The sequence below is a fragment of the Ciconia boyciana genome, chromosome 1 (genome assembly GCF_034638445.1).
Source record: "Ciconia boyciana chromosome 1, ASM3463844v1, whole genome shotgun sequence".
Classification (NCBI taxonomy): Eukaryota; Metazoa; Chordata; class Aves; order Ciconiiformes; family Ciconiidae; genus Ciconia; species Ciconia boyciana.
In genome coordinates, this window is record NC_132934.1 from 68757227 (window position 1) to 68780153 (window position 22927).

A 22927-nucleotide genomic window follows, 5' to 3' on the forward strand; every position below is an offset into this window, starting at 1 on the left:
GACTTTGTTTTAAGGTAAACTTCTTTCAGAGACATTTCTACCTTACCATGCATTACCAGCATCATGAAGTTCTCTGCCACCATCATAAAGTTCTCTGCATAGCAGGGATACTTTTTAGGACCATCCTCTGCAACTGTTGAATCTTTTGGCACACAAATAGAAGTCCTTCACTCCTATTAGAATAAGTCATAAAATAAAAGGGACAATGACTTTTGGTGCATTGTCTGAATTGTGCACTATTTTCGGTGTTTGCAACGTTATCCTAGGCCTTTTAGTAGGTATCTTCCAAGGGCTAGTTCTGGTACCAAAGGTGTTTTGTGGCCCATGGAAAGACTTGATGTTGGATCATTCTTTTTAATTCAGTTCCAAGTCCACTAGACCTAATCTTTGGCTTTTGAATTGCTGTACTTGAATTTAAAAATTAGTACTAGATTAGGTTTTTCTATCAGAATGGTAGCTGATTAAAGCAGAGAATGCAACTAATATAATTTGAATTTTCAAAAATGTATTTTCCATACTGAAAATAGAAGACAGACACTTTTAGTATTGCGTGACTGCAGCATTTCTAAATTTATAGCAGTGAAATGTGTGTCTAGGCATGTCTGTGTTTTTTTTCTTTTTTTTTTTGAAAGCCATTTCCAAGCTGAAGTCTCAACAAAGCAAAGGGTCATTCAGCTAGCTCAGGATGTTCGCCAATGCATATTCTCGTTTGGATGATAAAAGGGGCATCCCTGCTCCTTAGTGTGATGTTAAAGAACTGTGCACGATAGATTAAACTGATCTTACCTTTATGCTCTTGTGCAAGAATAAAACCTGAAAAGTTAGTGCCTGGTCCACTTGTCCAATCAGACTTTACTGTTGTTTCAGAAGAACTTCTCATAACTGTGTGTTTCTAAACAAGGCTCTTTTCACTGTTACATGCACCAGTATCCTAATTGTTTGCCAGCTATACTAAGGAACTGTGTCCTGCCTTGTAGTTACAAAACTTCCTGTTCTAGAGCTTGAGTAATTTCTTCTATTCATTAGAATTACTGCAGTTACAGTAGATGCTGTGATTAATTAATCTACTTTTTAACTAAAACCATCTGCTTAGCTAGTCATAAGGGCTCCAGATTCTCAGTACTTTTGAAATAGTTGATATTTTTATTTACCTGGACAGTCTAAAGTAAAAACTTAAAATGCCTTGTGTGCTGGGCTAGATAATTAGTCAATGGGGTAGTTGTAAGGCATGGTGTATATTCAGCAGTAGTGCATAGCATAAGTTACGTTTCAATATTATCACAAATACAGTGGCTTTTTACTTTGTTATAGCCTTTTCCTTGGCAGTGCTGGAAAGGATTGCAGCCAACAATTTCTAGGAAGAGTTATGACTGGTTCTTGTTCAAACTTAACTGTGCAGAAACAAAGCAACAGAACTGTAGCCTACTATACTGGTCTTAAATTAGCTTTGTTGACTGGATGGATTTGCAAATACATGGAGTTGTAAGGCTTTTAATGCTGTAAATTCTCTGACTTTAATAAGTAAAAACACAGTATTGAAAGACTGGCAAAGAAGTTGGTTAAACAGGCAGCGTCAATATTCTGTGGCTCCTGGGCTTTAGAGATCGGTTGCAGAATACAGATGTGGAGATGGCTAGTCAAATGAGTCTGTGTTCTTTCCACCAAAGATTACCTCATACAGATGACTAGATGCTTCTTTTAAGCAACCTCACAAGCTTTAGGAATAAGAAGTTAGTATGGATGTGTCAGTCAAAGTACAAACATACCTTGAGTGTATAACAACTTTAATCATGTATCTTGGGAAATTTTTTTTTTTACTATTGTAACTGGCCTCTTGTTTTTTATTAATGCCTCAAAAATTGTTTAAGAGTGGACGGTAAATCGAGGAGGAAAAGAGTTTCTAAATTGTGATCAGTCAGGTTGCAGCAAGCAGGCCTGTATAAATACTAGAATGCTTCTATTGTCTTTATAATGTGTTTGTGAAATATGGGCATACACGGTTACATGTTGCAAGTCATGAAGACAGCTGGTCTGGAGAAATTTGAGAATCATGGGACTTAGATTACTTACACACCTGCATCACAGAGGGTGAAGGCAGACTGGTTAAGCTATTTCAATGACATACAGCTCTCAAATAGCTGAGATACGAATTTTGGTCTGGATGATGGTAGATCAGTCAAGTTCAAAAGGTCTTGGGTTCAAAATGTGTAGTTGTTTTTGATCAGAAGAGAAGAAAACTAGGCCTGTCCTAGTCTAAATAGTGCCTCATGAGCTAACTGTAGCTCATTGGAAGCTTTCATCTGCTCCTACTGCTTGTATTGCAGTAATGCTATTTATTCTGTTAGGATACTGATCTGTTGCAGAGCTTATTCTGCAGGATTTAGTGATTTAATTCTTGGCAGAATTATCAATTGTCCAGAATTAATTGCTATGAAAATACTGAAATCAGAGAAGCTAAATTTTCACCTCTGTTAAATATGTTGCATTGTTTTAAATTTTTTTGCCCTGCAATCTCAACTACTGTAGCTTGCTTTTTAACAAGAACAATAAAATCCATCGTCTGTAGGCAACCCGTATCTCTTTTGAACTGAGTAAATCTTAAGCTGAAGTCTTCCTTTTCACAATAGGTATTTGATTGGACTGGGATGAGCATTATCAAATAGTTATAGGTGTGCGCTGTATGAAATAATGAAACAACTAAATCAGAAAGATTGTTTCTAGAACAGACAACAGGATTAAGATGGCAGATTAGAGATTGAAAAGGTGGTGAAATGGTTAAACCTGTAGGTTCTGAGGGCTGGGTAAGTAACTAATAGCAGCTGGTGAAATTTAGAAGATCATGGGGTAAACTCATTTAAATGCCATATATACCATTGCCTGGGGGCTTCTTTGAGACTATGTGGAAGGAGGTAGGATCATTGGCTTGTTTTCCACTGGAATCATATGCTCTGTCTAAACTCCTGGAATTAATGGTTTGTGGCAGCCTGGGACTGGCTCAAACTAGAATGGTAACAATTTAGCAAAAAGAAAATATAGAGACTTTAATGACTTTGTTTGTGTGATTTGACTTTGCTGCTGATTCTATTAGCCTCTGGACTGCAATGTTAGAACATTTTGTTTGAGAAGATTAATCGGTTATGGTAGAATTCCCTTGTAGCTCTGCAGTTATAGCACCTTTTGAAAAGAGTCAAGCAAGAATTGTGGTTAGACTGGGACAGGTAGACTGTGTGCTTGTTAAAAGCTGAAACATTTAATGTTCTTTGCAGGTCATGCAGTGTACCCCAGAGAAGTGTAGTCTTAATCAGCTGTGCAAAATGTTAGATTTTTATTCCAGTGAAGTAGATTTGCTTTGACTGCAGCGTGTCTATTTGGTTTGAGTGCAACTGCAACAACAAAAAAATTTATAAGCAACGGCAAGCAAAATTCCAACATGCCTTATTCACGATACCAGTAAGCACTGTTAAAAGGGAGATGATAATCAAAAGGTAGTTGATTTTTTTTTTTGGTGGTGGGGTGTGTATAAAATGTCTAGCTAAGCAGTTGGAAGGCCACTCAACATAGCAGGATCTTTCATGATCCCTTTTCCCTTGACCCCTCTAAAGTTTCACAGCAGCTGGCAGAGAGGATTTCTAAAATGCCCAGTAAAGGATCAAAAAGTGTTGCTGTTGCAACATTGATGTTGCATGGTATAACAACACTGGTGTAATTGTGGTATACTTGAGGAACTAAGTATGCTATTTTGGGGTGAAAAGTGATCTTGATAACTTGAAATTAAATTTTATCACAGTTTATCATCATTAGTTGGTCAAAATTCATTTGCTCACTTCACACTTTAAAACGGCGCATGTGAACTTTCTTAGCATTGCTCCTTATGTCCTTCCAAAAAAAACCCCAAAAGCCCTGAAACTGTGGACAACTCATTTTATTAGTAAACAAGTTTTACATTGGCTGTTTGAAACTAGATACCAGGGGAAAAACAAAGATGTCAGAATTCAGGTTTAGGTTTAGAGTCTAGCAAGAGGTGTTAGAAAATATAACTCTATGGATTATTTGCGTGCATGTAGTGTAAAACAAGCAACAATGCAGCTTTCTAACTTTGTCCAACAGTTTGAAAATCACCTTCAAATCCCTTTTCCCTTACACTAAGCACCCAGTAAAAGGAAAGCAGTTGATGTTGCCAAAGGTACCAGAATGTGATTGTCAGGAAGGAGGGAGGTGGAATATATTGTATTATCCTAGTGCTGTCTTGTGTTCTGTTAGGATTAAATTGAAGTTAGTTAGCTGTAAGTATACTTCTGGAGGTCCATGGAAAGAAAAGGTGAAACAGTAGCTGTCTCCACCTCTGCCCAATACAAAACTAGTGCCAGCAGCCTCGTGTCAGAACAACATACTGGACCGACCCATTCTCCTCTGTTTAAAAGTGTACTTCTGCAACAGTGGAATTGAACTGGGTGATGATCCTACGTGCAGCCTTAAACTATAGCAGAAAACTTGGGTGGAGAATAGGCAGACCAGCCAAGCAGGGAGGCGGGGACATGCAGGAAGTAAAGGATCCCTGCACTGCCTCTTCCTCCTCCTTACAGCTAGCTGGGCAGGGAGAAAAGGACACACTTGCCTCTTGCTTATATTGATTCTTTCTATTCAGTATTTGAGTGGCAAAAGCAGATATTAAGCTCAAATCTCTGGAGCCTTATGTACTGGACTTGGAAAAGTACAAGAGGTGTCAAACAGAAAACAATGCTCCCTTCTAACTTTGATGTCTGCTTTCCTTCTGCTGTGCGTTAAGTCCACAGCCTAGTGGATTCCCATCTGAAACAAGCACCTAACTCATTCTTTGGTGCGTGCATCTCTCTTTTCCTGATGGATTTTACAAAAAGAGAGGTCTGTCCCATATTTGTAATTGTTAATTCCCACTGTTGCTGCTCTCACAAGGATTGCACTAAAGAGGTAAGAAAGAATTTCAGCTCTATAGAATAAGTGTGTGTAGCCACAGGAAAGGATTTTGGGGATGAATTGGAATTCTTGACAAATCTGCTGAACTGCTTTACATTTGCATAGCTTGGGTCTTCAGCTTTTAAACCTGACTATACTTTTTTCTCTGTAATTTTTAAAATGTAGATTAAAACAGTGAACAGCAAGGCTGGAACACTTATTGCTTCTGCTATTTTTCACCTGTGTTGTTATTCCAAATCTAACTATTTTTTAAATTTTAGGATTGCTGAGGGTATATAACACTTCCTCTGTCTTCATTTTAGTTTGGTGTAAAAGTTATACAGCACTGATTGTACTTTCTCTTATGAAGTACATGATATTTTCAGTATCTCTTGCATTAGAACAAGATGCTAAACCACTGACCCGGTAATCTGGTGATCTAACTAATGCAAAATACTACGTGTTTCTAGGCAAAAATTGTGAAGAGTTCTGGGTAGCACATACTTTGGTGTTTAAAGCGTCTTGAAAATAAGAGTACCTAACTTGCCTTTGATGGATCAAACAACCATATAAATGTGGATGTTGAATTTTGGAACACACTTTTATCACCTGATTAAAATCACAAACTTTACCACATCTAAGATAAGTGAAATATGAAATCTCTTCTTATGCTTAACATGAAGTCTGTAAGATAAGTATTTAGTTTTACATTGGTTGTGCTTTGTGCTACCTATATATATGCCCATATTTTAGAGATGCTCTCAAAATGTAAGTGTTCAGTGGGTTTTATTTTAAGTTGGCACTTCTTTCAAAAGAAGCAGTTCTGCCCGTGTTAGCTATTGCACTATCACTTTCCTCCTGTAAGCCTGTGTCGTGGTTTAGCTGAAACCAGGACAGCCCGAGAGCTAGTGCAACAGTGTAGGGAACCAGACTGGGGAGCTTCATCTCATTGGAAACTGCTGCAGGCTTTTTTGGTTGGATTTGTTTCAAGTCTGATAAACGCCATGATCTGGTTCATTATGCAGCTGTATAAATGTGTGTGCCAGCAAAAGGGAGGAAATAACACGGGTGTGGGAATGGGAGATGGAGAACTGGAGACTGTTGCTTTCAGCAGCACTGCCAGTTCATGCTATTTTAGGTGGTAGCTTGAGAAAATGTTGATGATTTTCATGTGCGCCTGTTATACCTATCTACACCTTTCTTTTTTCTCTGCAAGAGCTCTTCCTTCTATTTCTTTAGCAAACTCAGAAAAAATGCTAGTGGGATTTGAGTGTTTAGTTCTTATTAAACTGCCACTGGGGAATAGGACTAGTAGATTAAAAAATTTGAGTTGTCCTGTGATTCTTCTAAGGAGTTTGGGGTCCAGGAGAGGCATATAAGAATGTGACCATCTTGCAGTAAGTGTGGTGAAAACCAGGAAACACTGAATGGCTTAGTACGTGCTTGAGTGCCTTTGGGTTCAGGACCTAATGGACATATGCTCTGCTGAACAGCCCATGCGCTCTTAAGGACACATCAAGGTTATGTGAATTGCAGGGCCTGGCCTCCCTTTGGTTTCTCTGTGATGGCATATTAAGGTGTGTAGGCAGCTCTGTGTAGAAGAGGGTTCACTGATTTATTGATTTTCATAATTCATAGCATCCTCTGTCTTGTTATGTAAAATAGTTTGACACTTCCCCCTAGTGTTTGGAGGAGAAAAAAAAAAGTTTTAAAAAGCTGATGGTACTTAAGTGGCCTGAACTTCAGCGTAAGGGGTACTTGGCCAGCACTGTAGACGAGGCTTAGTCAACCCTTCTCATGGACTGTGGAACAAACTGAGAAATAACGTAGCTGCTTGAACACGGAATCTTCTGTTGGTTTTGGGCCCTAGTGTGAGGTTCTCCCAGATTTTCTCAGGAGCAGTTAGGAACATAGAAGCTATGCTGAAGGAGGCTGGTGGGAGCTTCTCTTTTTAACTGAACTCTTGGTTTGGAATTCACAAAATAGGTTATTGTAAAATGGCCCTTATGGAAGGGCCTGAAGATTTTGGACAGGTATTTAATTTCTTTCAGGATAGAGAAACACAGGGTAGCAGACTGAATCACTGATTTTAAAATCCATTCTTAGCTTTACCTTTTCAGGCTTCATGCAAGAACAGAGCATGTAGTAAAATAATTAACAAGAAAACTCACGTTCTGGCTTCATTATGTTAATATTTTGCTGTACCAGTTGTCTTATTGATCTTAGCTTTTAGTTTTTCTGAAATGAGAGTGTCACAGATCTGACTACTTCCTTCTGCTCCCACAATGTAAATGAACACACATGCAGGCTGCTGCTATGTGGGGCTTGAGCTATTTAGGAGACTTAGATGTGTTAAACTTTGGCAAATTTAGATACGAATGTATACGATAAGCAGTTGAATAATTATGCATAGGTTATATATGTATATGTGTGTCTATAGGAGAGCACTTAATTATGTATAGAAACATCTACCTCTCCGTATATGAACCTGAACTCCTGGGACTATTTTAAGCTTGGTCATAATTAAAGGTGGGTGTCTCTGACTAGTCTGCTATATGAGCAGAGACACATGCAAACAGGTACTTAATACCAGTAGTAAACACTAAAACTAGTTTTATGAATCCCTACAGAGTGTAGGGCTCTGCAATGTCATGCCAGGAAGCTGGAGATTTATGATATGACTTGGTTACGGTATTAAACTTACCTGTCCAAACTTTGGTCTGGTGTCTTATCAGCTGAGGCATTGATCTCCAAAAGTCTTAATGTTCAGTGAAGCTTTTAAAAACATCAAGTTAATGTTCACTGACAGACTGTGTTTTGTGGCTTACTCTAGTCACAATATACTCTGTGAATTTCAATTGCTAAAACTTGATAAGAGCAAATTTTAGAGCAAAGAAATAGATAACCATAATGCTGTTGTAACAGGAAGTTTTTAATCAAGTGAAAAACTGTGTATTTCTGTACTTTGTTGGGGTTTTTTTGTCCTTTTAAAAATTCCAGATACAGCACCTTTGTAAAACATAGTGACAAATAACAGTGTTGTCCACTGAAAGACTGGACTCTTGTGCTTCTCCCAGTCTTGTGTTTGCATCTGTTAAAGTTGATGTTGCCTGTGCCCTCTCCTGGAAGAGTGTGGTAGAGAGTATTTTAGGTAGCGAACATACGAAGTCAATATACTGCCATGTCCGGCCAAGGGGAAAAAAGTATCTAAATGTAGATGGAAATTATTATTGTATTAAGTCTCCATGTTCAGTTAAATGAAGGTCTGTAGTTGCAAAGGCTCTGGTTCAGAGACTCAAACCTTTCTGTGTCAAGACTTGTTTCCCACTGACAATAGAGGAAGGGGAAAGTGGCATGTCTTGATGTCCCCATTTGATGGGAAGCAGTATCATATAGGAAACTGGGAGAAGTACTTTCTGGTTAGGGCGCGAATCACGATGCTTGTACTACTATTTAATTTATTTCTGTACTTCAGACTATGGTTTTCACTTTTGTTTAGTTGTAATTTACCAGTGACACAGGGTCAGATGTATCAAGCGTATGATTTCAGGATTGTTCGGCTTGAAAATGTGGGCTCTTCATATAACGGAATTCGAATAGGATGTCTTCATCCTCTCTCATTCTGCTGTCTTAAATACAGAGTGTGAAGCTAAAGGCTGAATCAAGTAAAATTGAGTGCCAGATTTTGCTGTTGTGGACAATTGCCCCTGAAATAGAGCTTCTGGCCATGATTAAGTGATGAAGTTTGGCTCTCTGCCTGCAATGTTTTGCAGAATTCCCAGATGGTCATATCTCATGGCCTATTTGCTTTACTGATTTTTAGTAGCTGATTATACTTAGATTTTGTTTTGCTCTCCCCCAATGGCTTTAGCATGTATTGGAGAAAGGATCGCTGTGTGTTGTTGAAGGGCTTTTGTAAGGGTCTGTATTGGTAAACTAATTTTCCTTAACTCACAACAGCAGTGATGCAGGAGTCTGGTGTTGTGGTTTAACCCTGGCCAGCAACTAAGCCCCATACAGCCGCTTGCTCGCTCCCCCCCGAGTGGGATGGGGGAGAGACTCAGAAGAGTAAAAGTAAGAAAACTCATGGTTGAGATAAAGACAGTTTAATAGGGAAAGCAAAAGCCATACACACAAGCAAAGCAAACCAAGGAATTCCTTCACTACTTCCCAGTGGCAGGCAGGTGTTCAGCCATCTCCAGGAAAGCAGGGCTCCATTGCGTGTAACAATTACTTGAGAAGACAAACGCCATCACTCCGAATGTCCCCGTCCCATCCCTCCTCCCCCTTCCTTCTTCTTCCCCCAGCTTTATATGCTGAGCATGACATCGTATGGTATGGGAAATCCCTTTGGTCAGTTGGGGTCAGCTGTCCCAGCTGTGTCCCCTCCCAAGTTCTTGTGCACCCCCAGCCTACTCGCGGGTGGGGTGGGGTGGGAAGCAGAAGAGGCCTTGACTTTGTGTAAGCACTGCTCAGCAGTAACTAAAACATCCCTGTGTTATCAATGCTGTTTCCAGCACAAATCTAGAACACAGCCCCATACTAGCTACTATGAAGAAAAATAACTCTACCCCAGCCAAAACCAGCACATGTGGTTTGAGTGTAGTAGGTCTTCTGCGGAGAGCTAAGATACAGGAAAGTCCGTTTGTTTTTTTTTTTTTTAAATTATTTTTTAAATTTCCTTTTTCTTTTTCTCTTTTTCTTTTGGCTAAAACATTGGACAAGTTATTGAATGATCCAGTCAGATCATTCTGGGCTAAGGTTTTTCCTGTAAAATCAATCTATGCCAAAATTACTTCATATAATGGCATGTTGGAAACATTCTGGGAAGCAGCAGAATCCTTTGAAGACTGTTAAATTAATCATGTGGGTTCGTGCATTAGTGTTACATAGGAAACAGTTCCTTCCATTCCTAGTCCACTCTGTGTACTCACCTCTAACCAGCATAACTTCCATGGAAACTAAATGGTTCTCCTTTCATAACTGAGAACCTAACTGCCAAAGCCTTCCGTTATGGACGTGTGGCTGAGAAATAGAGTGAAAAAATGTTTGCAAAAGCCACTAACAAAGAGATGAGCAGTAAGATTGGGGTCAGATTTCTCTATAATTTGCACTAGTGGGGAATTCAGGCCAGTTATCTATTGAGTAAAAATAATTAGTCTGTAAACACAATCAAAACTTAAATCAAGTGGGCCTTCCAGTTTCTTTGTTGTTACTTGTATGTTCCAGGGTGTCAAGCCAGCCAGCTTTGATAAAGTAGCAATCCCTGAAGTGAAAGAGATTATTGAGGGATGCATTCGGCAAAACAAAGGTGAAAGGTAAGTACTTTCTTTTCAGATAGAGGTGTTACTTGCTGTCTGAGTCTTATCTGTGATGACACCAGATCCAGTTAGTTCCTGGCGTCTTCTGTGTTCTGATGAAAGCTGGGAAGGCAGTATTACTTCTGCAGCTTCTATTCTTTGGTAGAGTCTTAATTCAATGATTGTTTTAGAGAATTAACAGTGTCAGGAAAAGTGCAAATGCTATAGTAACCATCCATGTCAGTTTATTCAGAAATTCTACTGCTTTTAATAAAACTTTGACCTAGTCAGCAAAATAGTGGAGGACAATCCTTCCAGGTTCCCAGGTATTTGGATTGTTTGGTTCGTTTGTTATTCTGTAATCCTTTGTTTTTCCTGTCACTTTGATTTTGTTGGCATTTTATGGCTGACTATTTTGAGGGCTCTTTCTATTTTTTAAATTCTTGCTGCTCATTTTCATCCATGTTTTCTGCAAGATGACTTCTACTTGAAATGATTAACTTATACCGTTACAGGAAATCTGTAACTGCTCTCATGGCTTATTGATGGGGTTTGTTTTGTTTCCTGCTTTTACATAGTTGTTGCTTACCGCATGTCTGATTTTGAGTGCTTCAGTCTTCGGCCTCTCCTCTAGCCTCCTGCTATTCTGTTCAGAGCTAGTTTTGTCAGTTCATGGATGTCTATTCATCCCTTTCTATTAACTCTTGAATTTTACGTCTGATGGTGTTGCTGTGTATTTTTAATTTCTGTTCTTTTTCTTAGTTTTAAACAATTTTGTATTTTTTCCCCATTTTAAGTTAATTTTGTGGCTGTACGTCACTTATTTCTTGCCATTTAGTTTAAGCAGTTAATTTTTAGACTACTGCTGTTAACGCTGTGCATATATGAACATAGATCTCTTTTGTACCTTCAGGACAAAGATTGTAATTGTGCCAAACAGAATGTAAGTTGAAGTGGTTCAGAAGAGTATAGAATATGAAAGGAAACATGTGGTGCTTATCTGGTGCTGAATTTACTAGATGAGGCTTTTTGATAAGATCTTGAAATAGACTGAAGTACATACTTGGATTACTGTACTGATTTGGGGACTAAGCGTTGTCTGTTGGATCTTAATGTTCAGTAAAACCAAACTGTTTCTTCAAGGTTTCTTATTATTTTAGTTAATATGTATCCTGTTCAGTTGGTTTAAATCTGTTCGTACTTCTGCTGACCAATGTGTGATTTTTTTTTTTAACATCTGTAGCATTGTTGCATTTTGTTTCTCCATCATGCTTTTAAATAGAAATTTGAATGATGGGTTGTCAAATAATTCATGGGAGAAGCGTGAAACGTAGACAATAAATTTGGGGGATTGTCAGGCAAGGATATTCCTTAATATTTTATGAAAACCTAATAACTGTGTGTGCTTTCTATGTTCTTTCCCAATATGCTAGGTATGCTATTAAGGACCTTTTGAATCATGCTTTCTTCCAAGAAGAGACTGGAGTACGGGTAGAACTAGCAGAGGAAGATGATGGAGAAAAAATTGCCATTAAACTGTGGCTGCGAATTGAAGACATCAAAAAACTCAAGGGCAAATATAAAGATAATGAGGCAATAGAGTTTTCCTTTGACTTGGAGAGAGATGTCCCAGAGGATGTAGCACAGGAAATGGTAAGTGTTGGTGGTCTTACAAGCACTGGAAGTACTGGTGTTCTCTGACAGTGAAAAGTAGTTAGTCAGCTTCTGCATTTTCTGTTGTTACCATCTAGATATAAAACAGCTTCAGAAGTTTGTGAAAAGTTAGTGCCGGAGAGTGGTAGCTTATATTGTAGCACTAAAACAGTGGCTGTCTATGACAGTCTGAACTCTGTGAATTCCTCCTTCAGGTGGAATCTGGCTATGTCTGTGAAGGGGATCACAAGACAATGGCGAAAGCTATCAAGGACAGGGTATCTTTGATTAAGCGAAAGCGAGAGCAGCGTCAGTTGGTGCGAGAAGAACAGGAGAAGAAGCTTCAGGAAGAAGGTAGTCAGAAGCAGCAGCTGGAGCAACAGCAACCATCAAGTGCTTCCCATGCAGGGTCAAAGCATCCCCTATCTGTCACTGGTACTACTCCTGTCCCCACTACTTCAGCATCGGTTTCTACACAAGTGGAGCCTGAAGAACCAGAAGCTGATCAACACCAACAACTGCAGTTCCAGCAACCCAGTATATCTATTCTTTGTAAGTGTGTCAGTTGGCTTATTTAGGAACTCTTGCACTTACACAGTTCCCCGCTTAGAGTCTTAAACTTTTGGTGGGTTTAGCAGTAAATACTTAAGATGTTGCTGTCTGCCATTGCTGTCTGCTGAAGAACATTAGCTCACTAGAAAGCACAGCAAAATAAGATGCATTCCTGTGCCTTAGCTGAGCCAAGTCTTGGCACGCTTCACAGTCCAGTGTCTTAGCACAAAATCATTTTCCTTTGTTTCAAGTTAATACACTAAATGAACTGGGGCACCTGAAGCATGAACTCGTGTCCTAGTTTTTCTTGCCCTCCTATAGGGACAGTATATTCTCGCCCTGCAGAAGGCTGTATACTTTTGCACCAGTGCAGTTAGAGCTATTAGAAACACTTACTCAAATCCTTGTTAACTTATGTTTAAGGTGGAAATGAGATAACGTACAAGCAGTTCAGCTCACAATTTGCTTTCTGAAAAAAGGTTTATTTTTTTGTTTTGCATACTATACATGAAAAGATGAATTAACACTCCTAACTTTTCCTCTTCTGCCATCCCACCGTTTGAATCAGTACTTGTGTAATGATGGTAGATGAGAACTTCCATATTAGAATGGTGAAGTTAGAAAGCAAATTACTATCTGTTCTATAGGTAATAGGGATTTTAAGTTCTCTGCTATGCCTGCATCAGGTGCATCTGCCAGCCAGCACAACAGACCTGTTTTATATGTCAGTGTAAAATTAAATAAATAAAAATAATAATTAAAAAACCCTGAAAGATCATTCATAACAATGTGGAATTTAAGTTTCTATTTCTAGTCTAACCTTTTATAGGAAGCACAGTTTACTATTCAGTATCTTCTCAAAGAACTCCTGAAATTACTGATTTTTTTCAGAGGTTAGGGGAAGGCATATTGATGAGGAAAAAAAAAATTTTTTTTAACCCGCTTAAATATTACAAGAGGGAAAATCCTGATAAGGTCCGTGTGACATGACACAAACATCAATCTAATAAACATCAATCTAATATTTGATTAAAGTTGTGAATCTAGACTGCAGTTCTCGAAATGTGGATTTTTATCTTTAACTTCTGCAGCTGATGGGACAGTTGACAGTGGCCAGGGGTCATCTGTTTATACCGAATCATGTGTGAGCAGTCAACAGACCGTGTCGTATGGTTCCCAGCATGAACAGTCAATCTCAACAGCTGCAGTCCAGGGATATGCAGCTTCAGTTGGCCAAGTGCAGTCGCAGCAGCATGGTGGATATCAGTCACCTGCAGCGGTAAGCCAGAACTTAAAGTATTGCAAATGCATGGAATTATTTGATTTTGTATTTCTCTTGAAAGGTGAGAGGAAACTCTGCCAGGCAGTCTTCCATGTGTGTTTTGTTTTGCATGTGATACAGATTGTGCATGGGAGTAGTAAAGAGGCTATTTTTGCAAGGTGATTGAGTCTAGGGGCAGGGGGAAGTGCAAGGGTGTATTTGTCTCTAAAGGTTTTATTTAACCTTGAGTGCACTTAAGCAGAATGATGGGTTAGGTTTTTTTATGGATGGAAGTAATGTCCTCAGAACAAGACTATCTCATGAAAGTAAGCATTTAATCTCATTTGGGAAGGTGATGTGTGTATGTGTATATGAAGTTACCAGGGATCAAGCTGTTGGTTTCATTTGAAAAAGGGATTAGAATAATTTGAGTTACTGTATAAGTATGAAACTGCTGTGTGTGTTCTGTGAGACTTTGATTACAGATTCTGCAGGTAAGACTTTTTTTAACTGTTATAGAATGCTGCATGTGAGAACTCCAGACTGAAAAGACCCTACACCCTTGTTCCCAATTTTATTTCTAGCTTGTGTTGATTTGCTCATCAGTTGCCATGCGTATTTCTTTTCCCTGGAAAGTCTGCACTGGGCACAAATACTTTTCCTACTATGTTCATTTGTGTTGCCCTTTTATTTTGGTATGTTTTTTTTCCTTGGTATGTTTTTAGATCCGAGTATGAGTACGCAGAAATCTATTCTAACTCTGGAGTAGAACTTCTGCTACTATTATATCGTCTTCAGTGGTTCCCTTGTTGATTGTCTTTTACACAAATAAAAATCTAAGCCTGAGGCAGAGACATTGTGGTATAATGTAGTAATAGTATAAGGGAGAAGATGTGACACTTGAGACTGAGGGTCCTCGCTTTTTTTGGTACCTGTGGTTGTATGCTTTATTACAGAGTCGTTGGTGTTACTAGCTTTTTGGAAAACATGCTGGTTTCACTCACAAGCAAGGTATCTCCATCTTTTTCAAGGGCACTTAACCTGAAGCTTGTGGTACTGCTAGTCCTTGATCAAATGAGTTTTTAATCCCTCTAAGCTCTTGTTGTGGATAAGCCACATTTTGGTGTGTGGGCATATATTGGACCAGAAGCCATTTCACTGTCTTGGGCTGGCTAGCTTCCAGGTTGAAAGACCATAATCCTAGAGGGGATGGGAGAACAAGAGGTATAGTCAAGCTGCCTAGTTCACTGCTAAAATGTGCTCATGCTCTATGGTGATGACAGTGGTACCAGGAGGTTTACAGAACGGAGTAGAACACTACAGGAACTACTAACAGTTTGTTGGGAAGACAGAATGACAAGTCAAAATTACATTGACAACTGGAGAAATGGCCTTAAAAAGAAATAGAATGCAGTTCAATCAGGACAAGAACAAGGTTCATGTTTAAACAGGAATAATCAGCTACACAAGTACAGGATGAGCAACAACTGACTAGGCAGCAATTCTGCCAAAAAAGAAAAAAAAAAAAAAAAAGGGTCAGGGATTACATTGGACCACAGGCTGGACATGGTCAAAAACATCATGCTGTTGTGAAAAAAGCAAACATCATGTAAAGTGAAGTAGTTCTTCTGCTCTTGGCCATTGGTAAGTCTGTCCTGGACACCCTGCATGAGCGAATTTGAGGGTGATTTGGGAGCAAATTCAGAGGAGAGTGACAAAAAAACCCCACCAGAAATACAGAAAACATGGTTTTGTGGGAAGACTGGAAGAGTTAAGCTGAGCCTGTGAAAGATGATCTTGAAGAGAGAGAAAGCTGTAAAGACTGCTGTAAAATAGGAGGAGCCTAATCAGATCACAACATTGTTGTCAGATAGAATAAGAAATAATAAGACTGAATTGCAGCATGGAATTATTGTTTGGGAAGGGTTTTTTTTCTAACCAACAAGGACAGTTAAGTACTGCAGTCTCCATAACTGGAGATGTTTCTGAACAGGTTAGATTAATTAGAGTCAGGAATAACATGTATCACTAGTCTTGCCTTGGAACAGGTGAAGATTATGGGTAAAGTATTTATTTAACCCTTTGAGTTCCCTTATGCCTCTCCCAAATTTTTGAGCAGTCTAGCAAGATTTCTCACATCAGAAATCTTGAAATTCAGATCTCCACTGGATATCTTGAGGTTTTTTCCCTGGAGGTCTGTATATGATTTCAGTTACGTTAAGAAATTGCAGATTACATCCATAAGAGGCATATACCACTAGAGAAGGAAAACTTGCAGTTGAAGGCTGCCTCTTTCTATTCACTTAAAATACAACAAAACACACCAAAAAAGCAATAACAAAAACCAAACAACACAAACCCCCTAATTCTGATTCGTCCAATTTGGTTGGATTTTGACCTATGGCCTTCTGGATTGTGGTAAGATTACAAAATCCTGATGTTTTTATTGGCCCAGTGTCTGGAAAATGCTTGTCTAAGACTAATTTTACCAAATTTTCCACGTTAAACCAACTTTTTTTTCACAAATCGTGTTGTAGAATGGGTACTGTTTAAATTTTTATGGTAATGTTTTAATTAATAAAGAGCCAGCTGCATACAGTTAGTCCACTTAATTCAGGCAGGGAGGTACCCAAGCAGAGAGACTGGTGAGGTGATATGTATAAACACACATCCACTCACTAAACTAAGAATGAATGTTTGAAAGGTCATTAGTATCTGTTTAGGTTTTTCTATTTGTCAGACTACCAGATGCTGAGTACACACAGTATGGGCTGCACCAGTGGCCCCAGAGAAAATATTCTCTCCTTCTGCTCTGCCTTCCACATGCTTCTTCTAAGGGTACTAGGGAACTTTCCTCACTGCTCAGTAATCTAAGGCAAACTTGGGTCCTCAGAGGTGCACATAGCCTGTTCCCAGTGTGTGTTGGCATTCGTTCACCATTTCTCATATCTTCTTGCACACATAGTAGTCAGTATTGGGCCTCTCATGGTGTGTCTGCATTTCTTTTCTACCTCATTATAGTTTTTGCTGGTTTTGTTTTTCATTTTTTTGAAGTGTTCAATTCTTAACTTTTGTTTTCCTCCTTTAGCCTCAACGTGGTCGTAGCATGTCAGTTTGTGTCCCCCACCTTCCTGCTCTTCCCTCTATGTCCTGCATCCCTCTCAGTGCTCCTTGCACCCCACCACCAGTGCTGTCTGCACCTCTTTCTCCTTTCTACCTTCGGACTGTCCCTGAAGAAACCTTTGCAGAAAAGCTTTCTAAAGCCCTGGAAAGTGTCCTGCCCATGCACTCTGCCTCTCCACGCAAGCATCGACGCTCCAGCCTGCCCTCCCTCTCTGTCAGTCCTGTATGTGTTACCATTTGCCTACTGGCACAGTAAGATAAGTTATCATTAAATACATCCTGGACTTTGGGCATTTTTAAAATGAGAGAATGAAGAGCTTATTCCTTATACTGTGCTGCTGGAATGTTGATCTTTTTTGGGAAGCAGTACACTTAAACATTATCAAATGGTGGCTGACCTTTTTTTTTTTTTTTTTATTTTAGGATAGTATAACTGTGAATTACTCAGTTGTATCGCAGCAGGTAAAGGGAAAGACTAGTTCTTGTCCTCTTAAGTTGGAAGACCAGCTTTTCATTTTCCAACTTCTAAGCAAGCATTGAATGCTAATTAAACCCTGCACAGAACAACCAGCTTTTAAAGCTTGGTTGCTGTGGCTCATTATTTTAAAAGGTTTGGCTAGCTGTGGTAGTGATACTAGAAATTCAGAGTATGAATACTTTTGAGGATTTTTCTGTAAGTTTTAATCAGAAATGCCACTTCAGCTGCTTCTTGATTGGAAGAAGCCATTGTTTCCTGTTTCTCAGAAGGTTAGATGCAAGATAGCTTGCAGGACAGGAGGAAGTCTGTTTTCAGTTTTAGGCTTCGATTTACATGAAATATATTTTGAGAAACACTTCTCTGTACCTGAAGTGTGTGAACTAATTTTCAGAACATAGGAGGAGTTCTTCATCCTGTAGAACCTTCTTGTTAGTGTTGGTCAATATGGAAATTTGCTGCTGCTTTTCCAGAAAAAAGGGGCTGGGAAGAAACAGAACAATGTGGAAACAGCAACTCGCAAAAGTCATAAATGGCATCTGTCTTAAAGACAGTATATTTGCTACCGAGTCTTGCAATTTTTTTTTCCCTTTAGGGTTGATAATACGTTGTCTCTCAGCATACTGTAGGCATGGATGAAAAAATGCAGAATTATAAAGTTGTTTTCTATTCTTACATAGAACTTGCTTTAGTGAAAATTTCCCTACAAATCTTAAATAAGATGAGCCTCATCTGAAGTAGTACATCAGATGGAGTGGAATTGCCTGCAGACCCTGCTGTTGCTAAACCTGTGAATGTTTTATTGTCCAGGCAAGAGTTAGGTTTGTTTCAGTGAATTCTAATTTCCTATGTGAAAAGGTATGATCAGAAGTGATCAAAGGGATCAAAAGAGATGATCAAATTGGGCAGAATCAAAAGGCTCTGCAGTTTTATCATACTTTTTTTTTTTTCATCTGTGGGCTGGAATGGTTCAGTTCTGTCTTGTAAAAGGTTTCTCTTTAGCTCTCTGGGTTGCATACAGAACACACGCCTGACAGGACACTAGCACTGTGGTTTTTGTGTTGGATAATATTAACATTTAATGCCATTTTATCTTGTAGATGCAAACTAGGGGCTCTGCATTGTTGCTGCTATCAAGTTCTGAATTTTCATATTCCCCGTGTGGCAATAACCTCAGGGGTTTGATTGGCTTTCAAGCACTGATCACAATGGATAGCCTGTGACAATAGATCTCATTCCATTGTCAGGAGCAAAACTGGTCTATTTTTGTGAATTATTGGAAATGGACTGGAAAAGCAGCTCTAACACAAGCAAATGTTTCCATTTGTAGCTATGCCTGCCATGGATGTATTTAATGGATATTTACAACTCACCTAAATTTCCTAAGTATTGTATGTTTTTGACCATGAATTGAGTAGTCATTCTATAAAGTTACTTCACAGAACTGCCTAGTGAACTGTGCATGTTGATGTGCTTTCACTTTTAATGTATGAATTACTTGTCTTGTTCATGTCAATACAGCCTCAGCATCCGCGTGGGGGAACACCAACGTTCCCAGATTCACAGATATTTTTCCCAACCGTTCATGAACGGCCGGTGTCTTTCTCACCACCTCCTGTCTGCCCGCCGAAGGTGGCAGTTGCTCAGCGGCGCAAGAGCACTTCATTTTTGGAAGCCCAAACTTGCCACTTCCAGCCATTGCTGAAGACTGGCCAGAGTTTAGTTCCACCTGGTGGTAGCCCCACCAATTGGACACCAGAGGCATTCGTTATGCTGGGCACGGCAGCTCAGAGAGTCGCTGGAGAGCCTCTGCATGTGCAAGTTAATCCCGTGTTTGAGCCAGCTCCTGTACACAGTGACTATAGATCTGGACCAGCTCCTCCAGAGGATGCTCACTACAGAATGCATCCAGAAGCTGTATATTTGGTGGGCATGCACTATCCATCACAGGTATCGGAGCAGTATGATCAAGTAGCTTATAACTCTCATGCGACTGAACAACATTTGAAGCAGGTCTCTGAGTCAAACCCTGGGCAAGGTGGTCCTCCACAAAGCTCTGTGTTCGACTTTCAATCGGGGCAAACGTACCTGGCAAGACATGTTCAGAACCTGAGGTTGGATTCTGGGATGGGTCCCCTTTCTCCATTATCCAGTGTTTCAGCTCCTCTGAGTGCAGATCCTGCTCAGATGACGTTCCACCAGGTATTTGTTCCACACTCTGCCCCGGCTGTGCTCTCTCACGGTGGTGATGGCAGAGCGAGCTGTGTCTTTGAGTTCCATGTGCACACACCGACTTCTGCTCCAGCAGAAGGGGCAGTTTTACCCCAGCGGGTCTACCGAAGTCGCCGGGGCTCTATGGAGACCAGTCAAGAGGAATCCACTCAAGGCATAGGGTCGCATGGTCGGCTTCAGCCTGTGACAGAGGAGCAGTGTAACTATCTTGGTCCTGAGTTAACAGGTCCCAGAGGGGGCTCTGCCAGGCGGAGCTGGCCGGAAGGAAGCCCAGAATACTCCAGTGATTCCTCACAGCTGACTTCCTCTGACACTGGCGATTTCCAGTCTCCTCCCCCTACAGGGGGGTCATCTTCTGCTTTTGGTTCAGACTTCTCATTGCCCATTGTTCAGCTGCCTCAGAAGGTATTGCAAGAGTCGCAGCTCTTCATCTGCTTCCCCCAGGGAGCCTCGACTCAGCAGGCCTTGTCCACCTCGCTTTCATCAGGACCACCTGCACTCTATCCTCAGGTTACAGGAGCAAACCCTTCCAGAATTTCTCTACTTTTTATAAAGTCATATCTTGGTCTTAGACTTGCTCCATGTGGTTCTAAGTATTAGCATTCATGGGGGTGTCTTTCCACCAAGTCAGTAGTATACTAGGATCTCTTTAACTTACTAGGTTGCAATGAAATAATGAGGTATCAGCAGTCACTTGGTCTGTGTTCAGCTTTGGCTGAAATACTGGTAGGGCTTTTGTGTTAAGGGTAACAAATGGTCAGTGTTCCTCTAGTCCTGGACTAGTTGTTCTTTTGGCAAGAGATAGCCGGAGTACCAAATTGGCTTTTAACAAGGGGTTTAATGAAATGTATCTTCTTCGCAGTTTGAATCAGCAGTGATAGTAAAACTTGCTTTGTATTTTTGTTCTGCTCCTTCGCCATTTAATGAGTGTGTTATTTGAAGTTGAACTTTCGTATGCATAATGTTTCATTAGACAACAACAAGGTTAATTTGGTGACTGTCCAAAATGCAGGAGCTTTTTCTAGGCTTGGGGGAAGAAAGTGGGAAGAGAGGAATGGAAGGAGCTACATTATGTACATGTACATGGATTTGGAAGTGTACTTGTAGGATCATTAAAGAAACTAAACAAGCTGAGTAGTAAATTACTGGCACAAACAACTGTTGCTAATAAGTATTGCTTCCTTATAAGCCTAGAATATGGTGTCCTCTTAAAAAGTAAAATTTGAGGCCTGAAGCTTAGTTTGGAGGTACATGTTTTGTCAGCATATGTGGTATTTGCACTTGCAATAGTCAGTAATGCATTTGTACACTGTGACTGTGAGGTGTATGTCTATATACATTGTGTCTGCACTTGTAGTCTGAAACTTTCCATGAGAATTTTTTGTGAAAAGAGAGGATTTACTTTAAGTAGACTTCTCTCTTACTCCTGTTCTTGGAATTAGGACCTCTGACATTTCAGTGATTGGAGTATTAGCAACTTTGGGATTTGTGTGAAGGAACTGGAAGAGAATCTTTTTGCTTTTTGTGGTGAGATCAAGAACTAAGTATTTAAGGCGTTCTGTATGGGATAATAAAGGTGTTTTATTAAAGCTGAAACAGCTTTAATCGCTAGTCTAATAGATAGTAATTTCGATGCGTAGGAGAACTTGTGGAATGAAGCTGCTATGCAAGAAGCTTGAAAATTACTTGGGGATTGTTTTTACATAAACCACCATTGTTAACTTCAGGAGGTGAATTCTGATGGATGTAAAACACATCCAGAAAACACAATAAGGGATCACAATTATTTTACAGAATATAAGTTCTGGGATCTTTTATCTAATTCATTAAAAGATCAGAATTTTAAAGCACGAACGAGTCAATGTGAACAGATGTTACAGCAGCGGGATATAGCACACATTTAGATCCTAGCCCATAAGGGCCTCAAGCCTCTAAAACAGCAAAGGAAAAAAATGGTTCTTTTCATTGGCAGTCTGCTTTCCCCAAAGTTTCTATAATTAAAAAAGTATGTAATTTTAATAAACTTGTTCCTAATAAGCTTCTACAAGCTGAATGATCACAGCATTAAGGAATTTTAGTAGATATTTCTGATATGATACATATGCACCAAAGTGGTGCATGCTTAGGGAACTCATCTGGAGGTCTTTGCGTAGTTGTCTCCCAGGGTCTGATAAAGAAATATAATGGTCACAAAAATAATAATGAAAATTCTGGATCTGACCAAAAATGTCAGCCACAAAAATAATAATGAAAATCCATTCCATTGTCCTGTACGTCTTCCACATCCATTTGTATGCCACTCATGCATTTTTTTTCATTGCTTATTCATTCAGAAATTCTGTCTTAGGTAGAATGTGGACCCCCAGATTCTTCAATATCTAATTCTTGGTAGCTTTTGAATGGTAGCGAGTCTGGAAATGATTTCTAGCTTGTATTTTGACATGCCTCTCAAAGGGAACTCACGACATGTATGTGTACTGAGTACTTCGTTATTGGTCTAGAATTCTATGTGCCTTTGATTATTTTTTTTTTAACAGACAGTTTTATTTCCTTCTAGCCTCCTTTTATCTCCCCACCTAACTGTGTTTAGAACACATGTAAAGGTAAAACTTAATGCCTGTATTTCCAGTTATCATACCAAGGCATCCTGCTCTTAAAGCATCATCCGTGGAAGAAGCAGCTGGTAGGCTGATCTGTCTCATGTTGAGGGGTGTGTGGGTTGCAAAGACTTTCTGTATTGGTTGTTTTGGAAGACTTAAAATGGAGTTCAGTACTTTTTCTAGATTGCTCTGCTTTGTTCTGGTCATAGTGGGATTTGGCCATAAGGACTGGTTGTCCAAAAGGACAGCTAGAAACCTGTTCCAGTCAGATCATTCCAGGCAGAAATTATTTTAACTGCCTGCTGCAGAAACCATAGGGGTTTTTAAGCTGATTCTCTGTCTTTTTTTTTCCTTTCCCCTCCTCCAGACGCAGGTGCAAGGCCAGTCAGCCTCAAGCAGTGCATCGGTGCCATCCCAGCCTGCCCAACACACTCAGCAGGTAAGATCAACTGTCCCTAAACCCAGGACTAAAATACTTTTAGTATAGGATTTTGATGACTCCTAAAGAGCAACTGACTACCTCTGTCCCCAACTTCAACCCATAGTTTTGGACAAAAGCAAAGGAATACTCTGGTTCTCAGCCATTCTAACATGCTATGCAATTAACTTCATCGACTTTCTGAAATTTATTTTTAGAATCGTGTTAATGCTTGTTTTCATGTGTCTGTCTTCCCCAACTTCCACCTGAGCTTGCAGTGGAGGTCCCATTCAAGGGGAGGCATGTCAGGATTTGAAAGTTAGACTGTCTAGGCAGGCAGACTTCATTCTCATGATTTCTTCTAACTGGAAATACTATCTT

At 39.7% G+C, this 22927-nt stretch overlaps 2 protein-coding genes across 5 annotated transcripts in view; both read left to right on the forward strand.

Annotated features, from left to right (window-relative positions):
- The window catches only part of WNK1 (WNK lysine deficient protein kinase 1), a 108680-nt gene that overhangs the window by 51187 nt on the left and 34566 nt on the right, over positions 1-22927 (forward strand). For all 4 annotated transcript variants that reach the window (XM_072873032.1, XM_072873039.1, XM_072873047.1 and 1 more), the window contains exons 5-9: positions 10162-10250; positions 11666-11885; positions 12101-12437; positions 13529-13716; positions 22496-22567. In XM_072873032.1, coding sequence (XP_072729133.1) covers positions 10162-10250; positions 11666-11885; positions 12101-12437; positions 13529-13716; positions 22496-22567 — 906 coding nt within the window. The remainder of the gene's footprint in view (positions 1-10161; positions 10251-11665; positions 11886-12100; positions 12438-13528; positions 13717-22495; positions 22568-22927) is intronic.
- LOC140656877 (uncharacterized) lies at positions 18691-21297 on the forward strand. Its single transcript, XM_072873110.1, has one exon. It carries the CDS (start codon positions 18782-18784, stop codon positions 20126-20128), a length of 1347 nt encoding a protein of 448 aa, XP_072729211.1. The 5' UTR covers positions 18691-18781; the 3' UTR covers positions 20129-21297.

Coding starts and splice junctions, on each gene's coding strand:
- LOC140656877 (XM_072873110.1), top strand. CDS start 18,782: ATGTATGAATTACTTGTCTTGTTCATGTCAATACAGCCTCAGCATCCG.